Source organism: Eumetopias jubatus, unplaced genomic scaffold (genome assembly GCF_037043125.1).
Source record: "Eumetopias jubatus isolate StellerSeaLion01/CBP00866 unplaced genomic scaffold, mEumJub1_p1.0 scaffold_9, whole genome shotgun sequence".
Classification (NCBI taxonomy): domain Eukaryota; kingdom Metazoa; phylum Chordata; class Mammalia; order Carnivora; family Otariidae; genus Eumetopias; species Eumetopias jubatus.
The window spans coordinates 40,762,027-40,777,670 of NW_028274815.1; the positions used below are offsets into that span (position 1 = coordinate 40,762,027).

The 15,644-nt window shown below is 47.3% G+C and overlaps 1 protein-coding gene and 1 long non-coding RNA gene across 3 annotated transcripts; one reads left to right on the forward strand and one right to left on the reverse strand.

Annotated features, from left to right (window-relative positions):
- Nucleotides 1–5,980: 5,980 nt before the first annotated feature.
- Nucleotides 5,981–6,994, reverse strand: TMSB10 (thymosin beta 10). Its single transcript, XM_028122496.2, has 3 exons — nucleotides 6,913–6,994; nucleotides 6,522–6,636; nucleotides 5,981–6,271 (listed from the first exon to the last, which is right to left on the reverse strand). The coding sequence occupies exons 2-3, from the start codon at nucleotides 6,619–6,621 to the stop codon at nucleotides 6,237–6,239; spliced, it is 135 nt and encodes a 44-aa protein (XP_027978297.1). The 5' UTR covers nucleotides 6,622–6,636; nucleotides 6,913–6,994; the 3' UTR covers nucleotides 5,981–6,236.
- Nucleotides 6,995–7,109: 115 nt separating this feature from the next.
- Nucleotides 7,110–14,190, forward strand: LOC114223509 (uncharacterized). Of its 2 annotated transcripts, XR_015768867.1 has the most exons (4): nucleotides 7,110–7,223; nucleotides 10,825–10,891; nucleotides 11,486–11,768; nucleotides 13,492–14,190. It is a non-coding gene; the product is annotated as an uncharacterized LOC114223509 (long non-coding RNA). The 2 variants fall into 2 exon arrangements; XR_003612169.2 differs by lacking the exon at nucleotides 13,492–14,190 and having other exon boundaries at nucleotides 11,486–11,975.
- Nucleotides 14,191–15,644: the final 1,454 nt, after the last annotated feature.

Consider the following 15,644-nt stretch of genomic DNA (forward strand, 5'->3'; position numbering starts at 1 on the left):
TCAATCACTGCGAGGGTAATAATAAAATTACCACGATTGGGCGAGACCGCTAATTTCCAACTGTTTAGAACCAGCATCCCCTTTTGCATCAAATATTTTATAACACTCCTCCTTCCTGAAATGGAAATCAAAGATAATATAATCTACCCTCACATACTTTAAAAACAAATCAATACAAGCCCTTATTGGAATATAGAGGTGGAATAAAGGAATAGAATTTATAAAAAATTATATATATGCATTTCAATATATATGGTAAATTGTATTATCATGACTCCCAGGTATTTCCTGCCTTCCCTGTAACAGAATTATACATACCAACTGATAGCATGTGACTTGCTGTGCCTCACCCAATTGATGCCAGGCAGGCTTGCTTTATGATTTGCTTTGGTCAATGGAACGTGAATGAAAGTACCACAGCTGAGAAGAGCTTGAAAAGCCATTGCATGGCTCTCCATTCCTCTTTTTTTTTTTTCAGGGATAGTGACAGAGATAGCGAGAGAGAGCACAAGTAGGGAGGAGCGGGACAAGCAGGCTCCCAGCTGAGCTGGGAGCCTGATGCGGGGCTTGATCCCAGGAACCTGGAATCGTGACCTGAGCCGAAGGCAGACGTTTAATGACTGAGCCACCTAGGAGTCCCTCTTCTTTCCTTCTGCCGTGACAAGATCTCCCAGGCAGGGGCTACTCCTTTGGCTTGACTCCCAGAATAAAGATGGTGCAACAGGCGCAGAGTTTCAACTGATGTATATGTAGATAAGAATACAATTTGTTGTTGTAAGCCATTGAAATTTTTGGAGTTTGTTACTGCAGTATGACCTATCAAAAGCTACTAATACAATATGGCATAGTAATATTCTACAGCTAAAGATGCAATCTGTACTTTGTCTGCACATACACACACAGCCTTACCGTGAATCTAGCAGCTTCAAACGTGCACTGATACAATCGCGTTGTATCAACAATTCAAAAGCCAAGAAAAATATCACTATCAGTGCCATGAACTCTTGGGAAAGCTCTGAGTTAAAAAAACAAAAAGGGCATCCCTCAATTTACATTTACGGGCTAGTTGCATTCTTGGAAAATGCAATGTATACTAAATTTGTGCAGAATTTGTCTTTGCTAGATTTACATAATTATAAGGAGATATTTCATCGATACAAATGTGTAGTTATTCATTTACAAGTCCAATTAGATAAAGTTCAAAAGTAGGCAAAATGTAGACATGCTGTTAGAAGTTCGGATAGGTAGATGACTATCCTAGGCACCAGGGTGTGTTCAGTTTGTGAAGATTCATCAAGCTGCACACTCATTTTTAAATTTTATTTTTTCGAGCTGTATACTTGTGACCTGTGCATTTTTCTATATGCATGTTATACAATAATAAAGAGTCTTTAAAGAAAGTCATGAAGTGGATGCCTGGGTGTCTCAGTCAATTAAGCGTCTGCCTTCAGCTCAGGTCATGATCCCAGGGTCTTGGGATTGAGTCCTGCATTGGGCTCCCTGCTCAGTGGGGAGTCTGCTTTAATCAGGATTAAAAATATTGAGGTGCCTGGGCGGCTCAATCAGCCTCTGCCACTCTGTCAAATAAATAAATAAAATCTTAAAAAAAAAAAAGTCATGCAGGGCACAGCACAAATCTTTGATGTGTGGAATTGTCCCATGCCTTCCTGGATGTCTACTATTCCTGACCCGTTTATGAACTGTCAATAGTGTTCCCTAATCATGATAGCCAAACTGCAACCAAACACCCTCAGAAATTTCTATAATGCTCGGCCCCTGGGTGTCTTGTGTTTATACTCATCAAACTTTGCTCCTGGGGCTGGCCCCTTGAAGCTCGTCACCTGCTTCATATCTAAATAAAATTGGGCTGCCATGTGCCATGAAGAAGGCAGGGTAGGAGGGGATGAGGAATGGGTCATGGTGGTGGTGGTGGTGATGGTGGTTGGATAGATAATTGTTCGTGTCGGTCCCAACATCCTTCACATGCTATCAAATACATCTCAGATCACTTTGTCCCAGCCTCCGAAATCTGCAGTGGCTCTTAACTGTCTACAGGATAAAAAACTCAATGTACCTTTCTAGGCTAATTGTGAGGCTTCTGTTTTCACTGAACCATTCCCTCTCCCTCCTCAAGGTCTTCAAATGCTTTTTTTCCCCCACGAAGCAGCCTCCTATCCAGAGTTCCCACTCCTTCGTACACCTTCTCTCTAGCATTTACTTCATTCTTTGTTGGCTCCCATCTTGTGGCGCTTCCACAGGCCTAGTACAGTGATAGACACTTGCTGGATGCTCAGAAAGGCATGCTGAATTAAACTGAACACGAACACAGCCTCTGTATTTCACAGACAACAGCAGTCCAATATCTAAAATCTTTTAACTGATTGAGACCCACCATTGCTGTCTGGATAATATACAGCTTTCCATCAATAGCCTCGATTGTGAATCACCTGTATTTCCCCTCCTTGTAATAGGAATGTATCCTGAACCAGGCTCTGGTAGGAAAATGAAGATGTTTGGCTTTCTTGCACCACGGTAACTTGCACATACCCATCATGCATGGGCTCTGCAATGCCCAATAGAACCAACATTAAGACGGTGGTGGGGCCTGGTAGCGGCATGGCTTTAGTGTAGACAAGATGGAGTAGGTGAGGCCTGGTGATATTTCAGCTATAACTCAATAAGTATTTACTGAGTATGCATTATGTGCTGGCTACTGTGTATTATGTGCTGGCTTCAATTAATAAGAATCATTCTCTATTCAGTCTAGCCAAGAAGTGATGTACGTGTCCAGGTGCTGGCAGAGAGGTGCAGATAGGAGCTGAGAAGAGAAAGAGAAGTCTTCGGATGGAAATCCACGAGGGCTAATCAGAGAAAGCGGTGATCGGTAGGGCCTTGTAGGATGGCTAACGTTTGACTAATTAGAAGAGACAGAGGGTCACTCAAAGTGGGGAAAATATTCAAGGGGGCTTATACAATTCTCAGCTCTCTTCTCTGAATTAATAGTATATGGCCTTAAAATCTGGGAATCCTTAGCTCTTCATAGGATTAAAAAAATTGGGGCGCCTGGGTGGCTCAGTCAGTTAAGTGTCTGCCTTCGGCTCAGGTCATGATCCCTGGGTCCTGGGATTGAGCCCCACAGCGAGCCCCACATCGGGCTCCCTGCTCGGCAGGGAGCCTGCTTCTCCCTCTCCCTCTGCCTGCCGCTCTGCCTACTTGTGCGCGCGTGCTCTCTCTGTCAAATAAATAATCTTTAAAAAAAAAATCTTTTCATTTTAGCTTCAGAGCAAGCCTCATTTATGATTGGACTAGTAATTGGTCCCTGAATTCTCAGAAAGGGGGGAAAGGGTATAAACCAGCAATTCACTATAATTCTCCCAAGGGTGTCGGTACTCCCCTGTGGCAAGGGATAGAAAAGAGAGCATAAGAGGGCCTGGGGTGCCTCAGTGCTCTCTGGTATTCCAACTCCAGGTTCTGGGGCTGTCCCCACTGTGATTTCCCCATGATCCCAGGGGATCGATCACTGGGAGAAAGGAGGGAACTAGGAAGGTGGGCCTCTCTGCCAATACTCGGCCTTTCTGGTCGTAACATTCAGGCCTCAGGATGTCTAGATGTGTGTGCCAGTGTGCAGCTGGGGAGCCCAGATGGGTGGGGGAAGGCAGCCTTACCTTATAAACTGATGCGGTGTAAGACTTCTGAAACGGTAAGTGACCTCCCTCTCCTAACTGCATTTCCTTTCCCCACCTTGCCCTGGCCCCATCCAATCAGCTCATCGTCTTAGAGCGGAAAAGCAAAAGTGCCCTAAGGCTCCTCTTGATTTGTGTCTTAAATTCGTAGGAAGAGCAAGGCTGTCAGGAGCACTGCATAACCTCAGAATAGGAAGGACTTCTTGGGGAGGGGGTGAGAGAGTCATGGGAATCTTCTGAGAGTAAGGGCGCCCTAGGAGACGGGGTTCTGGAACTGCTCTCCAGGGTGAGCCCGCTGGGGTCAGGGAGTCTGTGGGACCCACAGGAAGGCAGCATGCGATTTGCATCCCAGATAGGGCCCCAGAAGAGGTTGGGGCCAAAGAGGCCTTAGGTGTGGCTGCCTAGTCAGGATTCATCGTGCCCATGAGGGGCACCCACGGAGCTCCCAAGGTGGAGGGTGCTTGGGGTGGGGTGGGGGTGGGGAAGGAGGCACCCTTCAGCAACCAACCTTGTAACAGTTGCCAAGTCCTTCCGATCAGCCTCCTCCATCTCCTGCCTCCTCACCCATCTCCTTGCTGCGTGCTCACTCCACTCCAGCTGCTTGTTCTTCCTCAGATGGTCCAGCACACTCTTACCTTAAGGCCCGTGCATTTGCGTTCCCCGTCCTGGAACCTCCTGTCTTACCCAGAGGCCTCCCTTGACTGCCCTATTGAAAACTGCAGTGGTGCTTCCGCTCCCTCCCGTCCCAGCACACTTCTCCCCTTCCCTCCCCAGCCTTTTCCTCCAGAGCCCTTCTCACCAGTAGACCCAGTGTATTCCTGCTGGGAGGCAGCAGAGATTTCTTCTGTTCCCTCTTCTTTAACCTCCCAACAAGAGACCCCAACAGGGTCAATTATGCTCAAGTGGTAAAGACTCATGAAATCTCACGAAACGTTTGACACAGCAGATGTTCCAAACCTTGGGCTATGGAGTCCCCAAAAGCACACCCCTCGTCCCAAATTCTGGCTCCAGTACTCACTGGCTGTGTGACTTTAGCAAATCCCTAGTCTCTTTGACCTTAGCTTTCCCCATCTGTAAAATGGGTAATTATACTGCTTTAATAGTTTCTGAGAACTAAAAATCCTAACACAACGTGTGGCTCGCAGCAGACACTCAGTAAAGGTTAGTGTCCTTCCCTCCCCCACCCCAGGTAGGGAGGCTAATGTTTCTCTTCCTTAACCCCCCACCCTGACAACCCCAGCCCCACCCCAGGTACACTTACCCTCCATAGCCCAGGTCTGTCAAGTCACTCCTTTGTGCAAAATGGGCAGTGGCTCCCTCAGCCTAGGTGTCCCTGCTCTGGTCTGCTGTGGCGGCCTGTCTCACCCACCAGGATTTTAAGTTCCTGTGGACAGGAATCACACCTCATTCAAATTACTTGCCCTCACCCAGTATCCAGCCTCTTACGGGCAGACAAAAATGTGGGACAAAGCGCTAAGCAATGTGTCCTCACCTCCCTTTTTAGAAAACTTCACCCCTGGAATCATAAGCCAGTTTCTTTTGTTCCAAAATGCCCTGCAGCCTCCCCACCTCCCAGCCACTACTCCTCTCTGGGTTGGTCCCCCTCTCCTCAGGGGTCTAGAGGGTGTGACCCTGCGGGGGCTGGCTGCCAGCCGAGCCCTCCCTCCACACACCCACCCTTCCTGCTGCTCCCTGCGCCAGAGGCTGCTCAGCCCAGCACTCCCTCTAACGGCTAGCTTTTGTGGAAGGTTCTGCACTAGGGTTGGAAGACAAAAAGCTAGGCTGTCCCCTCCAGCGCTGATGTTCCTGCTGTGGTTTCCCCTGGATCCCGCCTTTGTTTTAAGTTCCAAGAAAGCCTCCAGGAGACTTTTGTGACCTCACCCAATTTCCAACATTCCGGATTTAGTCTCTTACCCCTTTCTTCTCAGACTTTAAATCACTGTTCTTTCCGGGTGTGAATCAGAACTATGAGGCCAGAAAAACAGTGGGACGGTAAAAGCTTACGAAAAACAAATCCTGCTCCCTTGGAAAAGCATTTTTCCCAAAGAGCTTCCAGGAATGACAAAGTGAGGTTACATCTTACATGAAGTGCATGAAAAGCAAGAGCTAAGCAGCTAATAATAGCCCACAAAATCTCATGGAGAAGCAGATAAAATCAACATTAAAAATGGTCCCTCCAAACCGGCCGTTCCGCGACCCCCTCCCGCTGTTCTGCGGCAGCAGCTCGACTCCGGCGCGTGGGGTTTTGCTGCAGCGACACTGCCCACGCGTTCCCAACTAAGACTCAGACCACGCCAGCCATGCCACGAGGTGTGTTTTATTTTCATTAAACATACAAATAATTTGCTATAATATCCCAGGGCAAACCGGAGAATTTGGCAGTCCGATTGGGGGGGGTCCCCTCAGAGACCCGCAGGCCGGTGGCGTCGGCACGGAGTGCCCGGGTTCACAGTGCAGCTTGTCGCTCGTGTCCATCTTGCAGGTGGCTCTTCTTCCTCCACATCACGACTGGGGTGTCTCGAAGATGACGGGGGTGGGGAATCCTCTAGGTTCTTAGGAAATTTCACTCCGCTTCTCCTGCTCAATGGCTGTAGAGAGAAGGAAGGCGGCACTGGGGGATAAGGACACCTTGCAACCCCCCGGCCGAGGAACCCGCGAGGTATGGGTCTTAAGAAAGAGGCCTGGGGCTGCGAAGACATGCGCTTCCTGGAACAAAAAGGGGGCCGGGGCCACAGGGACCCGGCGCCGTGGTCAGGTGGGGGTGGGGCTGGGTTCTCGGAAAGGGCGGGGGGGGGCTGGGCTGGGGGCACGCGGACCCGGAGGCGGGGGTGCACTCACTCTCTTTGGTCGGCAGGGTGTTCTTCTCCTGCGTCTCCGTTTTCTTCAGCTTGGCCTTATCGAAGCTGGCGATTTCCCCCATGTCCGGCTTGTCTGCCATTTTCTTAAAGCGATCCTAGTGGGCAAAGCAAGGCGGTTGGCCTGCGGCCGGGGCCAGCGTCCCCTCCGCCTCTCCGCCGACGCCTCTCGACGTGGCACTCAGCCGGGGCGTTCCCGGTCCCCGCAGGCCGAGGATCTGGGCGCGTCCCGCACCCCCCTCCTAGCCCCAGGGCGTGGTCCATCGGCCGGGCGTCCCGTCGGGCAAGGGCGCCTGTTGCGGCTGCCGCGCGCCGGCCAGGTACACCAGCTCCGACCCCACCCGGACGGGGCCCCCGCCTTAGGCAGCGCTCACCGTGGAGTTCCGCTCCGAGCCAGGCGCCTGGTGCTCCCACTCGCGTCGCTGCAGCAAGAGACAAAAGAACGGCGCCCGCCCCTCGTCTTATATACGCCGCGCCCCGCCCCGCCCCTCGCCCGCCGCAGCGGGGGCGGTGCTGGAAGGCGATGGGCGGGGGCGGTGCGGGCCCCTTGCTTCCTTGCCGCGCCCTCGGTTGGGCTGCCTCGCGGGCAGGGCGCCGCCCTTCCTGTCCCCGGGGGCCGGGGGACCCAGCTCCCTGCGCCGCCAGTTCGCCGTGACTTTGCGGTGGAGGCTGTGGGCACTGCCTGGTGGGCGCCGGGCCCTCGCTTTCAGTTTGGGGCTGGGCTCCCCTCGCCGGGAATCTGCTGCTCCGCTCCAGAATGGGCGTGGGGGCCGGCGGGGGAGGGGTGTGTGATGTGTATGTGTAGTATGCAGTCGTAGGTGTGGATGGATGTGCGGCCTTGCACGCGTGCTCTGCAGTAATCCCTGCTCGCAAGAGACCCCCCCCCCAACCTCCCAACTCCCCTTTTCCTCTCCTCGGGGAGGCTGAGCCCTTGCGTCGTCTCGCACTAAAAGAATCCTAGCCGAGGGTTCCTAGTGATGAAGGGGCAGGGGAAACAGGTTTCACTGCTCTTTGCTCAGATTGGGGCTGGTTGCCCTCTCGTCGTCTGCCTTGCTGAGCGGGGCGTTTCATCTTGAAGGCTGGTTACAAGCATTGTCTGAAGGGCGGTAAACAGTCGGAGAGGGCTCTCTGTAGTCCTTCTCTCACCAGGGCTCTAGGAGCACTGTGTCCAAGGGTGTGGTTTTCCTCCTTGAAGTTAACCTTGAAAATATCCTTGCAAAGGTTATTTTCCTTATTAACCCATTATAGGAGTGGTGTAATGCGATTGTTCAAATCTTTCTTAGAAAAGTTGTATTTTCAATTGTATTATCTAAAGATGTTTAGATAGTAAGTTCTGTAAATTAACAACCCCAGGGGGGTGAAGCTGGTCTTTGTTTTATTTGTCCCGAACTTTGCTTTTTTAAGCGTCAAGGGGTATTATTAGGAAGCTCTGTTAAAGTGGGATTTGGTGGAAGCATCCTAAATCTTGTCCCTGCCGCCCTGATTTTATCTGCTTTTCTCACATTCCCTCAGTGTGTTTGGAACAGAAGGAAGAGTATTTAGGCTTATGAATGTGATATACCAAAATCCTTGTGTGGCCTTGGGCAAGTCTTTTCCTGCACCTCGGTTTCTTCATCTTTAAAATAGCTTTAGTATAAAGCTTAAGTGAGGTAATAGAAAAGGCACCAATATGGCAGCCCCACGAGACTGCCATACTCAAACTTCATTAGTGTATCAGTCAACTATCTCCACGATATGCTGTGTAACAAACTACTCCAAAACTCAGTGGCTTAAAATAATAATCATTTATTTTTGCTCGTTCATCTGCTGGTCAGTCAGCTGCTGCTGGGTTGGGCTAGGCTGGGCTTGGTTCCAAGCTGCCAGCTGGATCTCATCCTCTGGACCAGTATCTAGCTGATGCTTGTTCTTCCCAAGGTGATGGCAGAACAGGAAGAGGGTGTAGCACAGAAGAGTGTAGAAGTGATGAAGTGTGTGCAAAAGCATATTATGTCAGCTCATGTCTATGAACATCCCATTGGCCAAACCCACTGTTAATGGAGTGGAGAAATATATTCCACCCATGGTGGGGGAGTGAGGGGAATGAATATTTCGTGACTAAAAATCCAACTTCACAGGCAGAGTAGGCAAACAGCTATAGCAAACAGCCTCCAAAGTGGCTTAAAGCAATAAGAATTTGTTTCCCATTCATGCAGCAACACTATATGCTGGTGTTTCTGGTCGGGCAGCTTACCTCCATGTAGTGACTCAGGTACCCCAGCTTCTCTCTTGTCCTCCTCTGGGTCCTGGAAGTTTACTCCATCCAGCCAGTGGATAGGAAAAGAGGAAAAAATACAGGACTGCATCAGAGTTTTTATGGACCAGTCTTAAAAGTAGTCTCCATTACTTCTGCTCTCATCTCTTTGGCCAGGACTTAGTCTCATGGTCTTATCTAACTGTGAGGGAGGCTGGGAGTGTAGTCAAGCTGTGCACCCAGGAGAAAAAGAAAGCAGGCTTGGATGGACTTGGAGCATTCTCTGCGATACACTATTGAAGGATCTGCCAAATTTGAGCTTGAAATTTCCAGACCTCCTGAGACATCGACTCTTCGGAAGGTCTCACTGCCACTTGATTCCTTTTCAGATGCAATGCCAAGCATTATTTAGGTATTACCTTACAGGGCCCCACCTTTGGCCTGAGCATTTGTTCCAATTTGGACCCCTGGTGAACTCCAATTCCAACTTTTATTTTGGAAACAAAGGAACCTGTTTCTTCTAGAGACAGCTATAATACACGTATCAAATGCCTTTCTTGAATATAGATTGTCCTGTATGACTTTCTTCTAGTGAATGACATATGGCAGAAGTGATGCTTTTCAGTTTATGAGGTTAGGACATAAAAGGCCCCAGGGCTCTGCCTGACTCTCTCAGGATGCCTTTGCACTCTGAGAAAACCAAGCACCTACAAGGAAAGGCTACTTGTAGGCATTCCAGCCACAGTCTCAGCTGAGGTCTGAGCCAGCAGCTAGTAGCATCAACCAGTAAGCAGGCGAACAGGTGAGCCTTGAACTGTCCCAGCTAGTGCTGGGAGGAGCAAACACAAGTTGTCCCTGGCCAAATTACAGGTTGGTGAGCAAAATAAATTTGTAGTTGTTTTAAATCACTAAGTTTGGGGATGTTTTGTTATGCAGCAGCACCATGAGATGGAAAAGTCATACCTTACTGGTGTCAGGGTCTCAGGTCCCATTTGGGGATTTTTCCTAAATATCTTCTGCGATACTCACACATATACTTATTCAATAAACATTTATCAACTATCCATGAAGTATCTGGCAGTGTCCTCTGGATGTGGAAGACATAAAGATGGTGAGACTCTTGAGTTACAAGTCTAGTGTGGTGAATGAATTACTCTGAGTCAATCAACAAGCTCAGGCTCATACCTTGCACTTACTTATGACTTGGGTGTCATTTATGTCTGACAACATTTCAGCCTGCTGCTTGGAACAGATTGTATACTGTTAACAGATGGTGTTGAGAGAGCTGAACCACTCAACTCCAATTACATTTCCATTTTCTTTGTTGAGAAGAATGCTTTGGAAAATGTCGAGCTAATAAGAGGAAGCTAATGGGCTCTTGATGACTGTCAACTGCAGGGTAGGGAGGTGGGGGAGGGCGTTGGTGTGGGGGAAGCCTTTGGAGATTTGCTGTGGGGCAAAATTCCTCAAGGCCTGTTCAATTTGACATTTTTTTTTTTTAAATTGGGGATTTGAATGGGGATGTAGACAGAATGCTAATTATATTAGGAAGGATGTAACTCTGTAAATGCTAGGGCAAGCTGGATCCTGTGGAGATATGGAGAAAATATGATGAGACTAGACCTGATAGGGGCAGATGTGGGGCCTTCTTGATCTGACCAGAAACCCTACAGGTACAGACAGATGTGATGAACATGATTACCTCTTAAGAGGAGGTGAATTTTGTGGCTGTGTGAGTAAGAGGAAAGAGTTTTCAGTCCTAGTTTCCCTTGATTGTAAGGAAGACATTCACTCTGCTTCAGTTTTCGGCCTTGCTGAAATGCTCATGTGAGATATTTTTCTTAGTCTAGATATTCACATTGTGCACCTTCTTATTTCATTTAGAAAGTTGCTTAAGTGCCTTCTCCTCAGAGAACCTTCATTGACCACCCATATAGAGTAATTCCCCTGTTATTCTCTCAACTTTTACCTTGTTTCATCTTTCTTCATAGAATTCATCTCTACCAAATGTGTTATATATTCCTTTATTTGTTTATTGTCTCTCACCCCACACTAGGAAATGGAAGAGCTCATCTGTCTGGTTTACCACTGCATTCCCAGCACCAAATGCAATGCATGACACCGTAAGTGCTCGATCAATATTCTTTGAACAATACAAAAAATTCTTTTGTTTTAAATATTTATTTATTTGGGAGAGAAAGAGGGCAGGGAAGGGACAGACCTAGAGGGAGAGAGAAAATCCCAAGCAGATTGCGAGCTGAGTGTGAGCCCGACATGGGGCTCCGTCTCATGACGCTGGGATCACAAGCTGAGCTGAAACCAAGAGTCAGATGCTTAACCAACAGTGCCACTGAGGTGCTGAGGTGCCCCAATACATAAAATTCTTAATCAAAATGAAATAAGCTATTCTGGAAGAGGTGATGAGTTCTCTGTCCTTGGAGGCATTCAATGAGAGGTGGCTAGCCAGGTATGTGGACTGTTACAGAGATAGTTCAGAACTTGCACTGGAGTAGGCTCACAGGTGAGCAAATCTGTTTCTCCCCAGATGACCTTTTTTGTCCTTTTTTTTGCTGTTATCTCAGCCTCCTCTTGGGTACCAGTTTTGTCAGCCTGAGGATGGCTGTGTGACTCTCACACAAAGGAGGAATGGGGAGCAAAGAGATCAGGCTGTGACCTCTGTATTCTCCACGCCATCAGAACTCTAGTTCTCTTTGTAGGTCATGGAATTTGAGGACTTCTCCAAGATAAAATTGTGAAGAAGGGGAAGCAGGCCTTTGAGGTTCAGTCTCCCTGATGATCGTTCTGCTCTGTAGATGTGTGGAGGAAAACCCCTTATTTAAACGTTGGCAGCTGCTTAGCTCGCCCAAGTGGCCTATAGCCACAGAGTGGGAATATTATTGCTCCGGTTTTCATCTCTGGCGCTAGAACAGCAATAATCGTGGCAACCAACATTATGGAGCGGCTCTTGTGCTCCAGGCCCTGCGCAAAGGACTTCTACAGGTATTATCCCACCTAATCCTCCCGGAAGCAGCGTGAAATGGCACAATTTTGATCATTTCTGCTTTACAGCATAGGATCTGAGACTTGGTTAAGGTCACACTGCAGGTAAGTGGCATTGTTGAAATCTGAATCTGGGTTTAAATTTTTAATTAAATTTTAACATGGAACGATTTCCACATTAAGAGCTCTATTTTCTCATGGCAGCATTCGATTAGCAGCTTCACCCCTGAAATTGGCCATGTCCTCTTCACTTGACTGGATTCTCTACCACTCCCTAATGTCTTCCCAGCATGGAGACCAGGGGCAGTTGTCATTTCTCATATCTGTACTGGTGTTTCCCTTATAGTAGAGAAATATTTCTTGTGCCTAGACCTCTCTCTGTGGAAGTCAACTTTTAAGGTGGTCCCCAGTGATCCCCCGCTCTTGTTCCCGCCTTTGTGAAGTCCCCTCCTCTGTTGTACAAAGATAAGGTCTGCGTGACCAATGTTTTATGGCAGGGGAGATAGTATGTCATTTCTGAAGTTAAGTTATAAAAGACTATAATTTCCATTTAGGTGCCTGGCTTTATCTTTCTTTCTCTTGTATCTCTCATTCTGGGGCAAGCCGACTGCCATATTGTGAGCAGTTCTATGGAGAAGACCATGTAGTGAGGAGCTCAAGGCTGTGGCCAGCAGCCAGTGAGGAGTGGAGGCTATCAACAAGGGAGTTGGGAAGTGGGTCCTCTGGCCCCAAGTGAGTCTTCAGATGGCTGCAGCGCTGGGTGACAATTGGACTGTAACCGCCTGGGAGACCCTGAGCCAGAACTGCTGAGCCAAGCCATTCCCAGAAACTGTGAGATAATAAGTGGTCACTGTGTTATCTTGCTAAGATTTGGAGTAGTTTGTTACTCAGCAATAGATAAACTAATTCACTATCAAAAGTGGGGAGAACAGATAGATCAAGAGTACCATGTAGTTAAAGCAATGAAGAAAGAGCCTATTTATCTGTGGAAGTAAAGAATACTTATATCATTGTGAAGCCTGCCATAGTAAGAACTAGGTATATGGGAAAGATGAACCATGACATCTTAATGAGCCGGGCCCGTTTTACTTCTTCACGAGGTCTACCTGGCCCCTCTAGCTCTTTGAGTCTTTCAAGCTTGCTGTAAAGCAATGGTTTTTCAAACTGTTTTTGAACTTGTTGATTGCCTCCCTCCCCAAGAAGTGCATTAAGTACATTTCACACTGTGACTCACAAGAGCATGCCCAAATGAAACAAAAGTTCCCTAGAACAATATTCACTTTCACTATGAGTGTTGTACTCTAAGCTTCTTTGTTCTATTCATTTTCATTTGTAAAACCTCTTCATTTTGAAATGAACATAGACTCACAGAAAGTTGCAAAGATGGTACACTGAGGTTCCCTGGGTACTCAATAGTAACATCTTATATAACTATAGTGCAATATCAAAACCAGGTACCTGACATTGGTGCTATCTACAGAATTTTCCAGATTTCACCCATTTATTATGTGTATGTGTGTGTATTTCTCTGCAGTTTTATCACATGTTCCGAGTTGTACAACCACCACAATCCAGATGCAGACCTATTCCATCACCACAAAGGGAATCCTTCGTGCTACCGCTTTAGAGTGTCACCTACCTCCATTCGACCCCGACTCATAACACCTGGCAACCACAATCTGTTTTCCGTCTCTAAAATTTTGTCTTTTTTTTTTTTTTATAGATTATTTATTTATTTGACACAGAGAGAGCAAGAGCAGGAACACAAGCAGGGGGAGTGGGAGAGGGAGAAGCAGGCTCCCCTCCGATCAGGGAGCCTGATGTGGGACTTGATCCAAGGACTCTGGGACCATGACCTGAGCCGAAGGCAGATGCCCAACGACTGAGCCACCCAGGAGCCCTAAAATTTTGTCTTTTGAGATTGGCTTTTCTCGCTCAGCAGAAAGCCCTTGAGATCTATTCAAGTTGTGGAGTGTATCAGTAGTTTGGTCCTTTTTATTTCTGAGTGGTATTCCATGGCATGGATGTACCTGTTGAGGGTCCTTTTGATTGTTTGCAGTTTTCAGCTATTAAAAATAACACTGCCATGGACATTTATGTACATTTTTCTGGTGTGTGCGGACATAAGGTTTCATTTCTCTGGGATAATGTCCAGGGGAGTGGTTGCTGGGTCATATGGTAAGTATATTTTAGTTTTGTAAGAAATTACCAAACAATTTTCAGAGTGGCTGTACCATTTTACATTCCCACCAGCAATGTATAAGAAATTCTTAGCATTCTCACCAGTACTTGGTATTACCACTATTAAAAAACATTTTTTTAAGTTTTATTTAAGTAATCTCTCCACCCAAAGTGGGGCTCGAACTTAAGACCCCCAGATCGAGTTGCATGCTCTCCTGACTGAGTCGACGAGGTGCCCCTCATCGAGGTTTTAATTTGCATTTCCTAATGGCCCGTGGTGTTGAACTACTCCTTTTCATTTTATTACTTAATTAAAAATATGATTGTGACCTGCCAACCGTGATTTTATCATCCACTAACTGGTTGTGAACAGCAGTTCAAAGCCTGTTGTAGTGGGATCCTTTCAGTCAGTGGCTTAGCATCCTTTATTTTGAAATCATCCCTTCAACTTCTAAATTCTCCTTTTGCCTTCAAAAGACAGATGTTTCTGAAATTTTATGTTTCATCCAGATGTCCTCTGGGGTCTGAAAAAGATCTAGATAAGAATGATTCCAACTCCTGTTTGATGCTTTCCCATGATTTCTCTGAATTTTCTTTCTTTTTTTTTTAAGATTTTATTTATTTATTTGAGAGAGAGAGAGAATGAGAGATAGAAAGCACGAGAGGGAAGAGGGTCAGAGGGAGAAGCAGACTCCCTGCTGAGCAGGGAGCCCGATGTGGGACTCGATCCTGGGACTCCAGGATCGTGACCTGAGCTGAAGGCAGTCGCTTAACCAACTGAGCCACCCAGGCGCCCAATTTCTCTGAATTTTTTTTTTAATTTAATTTTATTTTTAAAGATTTTATTTATTTATTCATGAGAGACGGAGAGAGAGAGGGAGAGAGAGAGAGAAGCAGAGGGAGAAGCAGGCTCCCAAGGAGCAGGGAGCCCGATGCGGGACTCGATCCCAGGACCCTGGGATCATGACCTGAGCCGAAGGCAGACGCTTAACCATCTGAGCCACCCAGACGCCCTCTCTGAATTTTCTTATGGTTACTTTTGGTCTCTCTGAATTTTTGTGTCTCCACAGTGATGCACATCCAAACATGGCCAGCCCTTGGCTTTCATTTCCTTCTTCACATTAGTTGTAAATATAAGGCTGGTTTGTGCATTGCAACCTTTTTTTTTTTTAAGATTTATTTATTTATTTGAGAGAGAGAGAGAGCCCTTGTGTGCATGAGCAGAAGAAGGACAAAGGGAGAGGAAGAGAGGGAATCCACAAGCAGACTCTCCATTGAGCACAGAGCCTGATGCTGGGCTCGATCCCAGTACCCTGAGATCATGACCTGAACTGAAACCAAGAGTGGGATGCTCAACCAACTGAGCCACCTAGGTGCCCCCACAATTTTTTTTCTTGCTTTCCCTTAAGCATAATTACTAACTGTGTTATCAAGATTTTCACATAGGGACGCCTGGGTGGGTCAGTCGTTAAGCGTCTGCCTTCGGCTCAGGTCATGATCCCAGGGTCCTAGGATCGAGCCCCACATCGGGCTCCCTGCTCAGCGGGAAGCCTGCTTCTCCCTCTCCCACTCCCCCTGCTTGTGTTCCCTCTCTCGCTGTGTCTCTCTCTGTCAAATAAATAAACAAAATCTTGAAAAAAAAAAGATTTTCACATAACTTGTGTTCTACAGAGAGTATGATCTGAACAATTAAAA

Coding starts and splice junctions, on each gene's coding strand:
- TMSB10 (XM_028122496.2), bottom strand. CDS start 6,621: ATGGCAGACAAGCCGGACATGGGGGAAATCGCCAGCTTCGATAAGGCC. Junction 6,272..6,521: donor CACCCTGCCGACCAAAGAGA/GTGAGTGCACCC, acceptor TTCTCTCTACAG/CCATTGAGCAGGAGAAGCGG.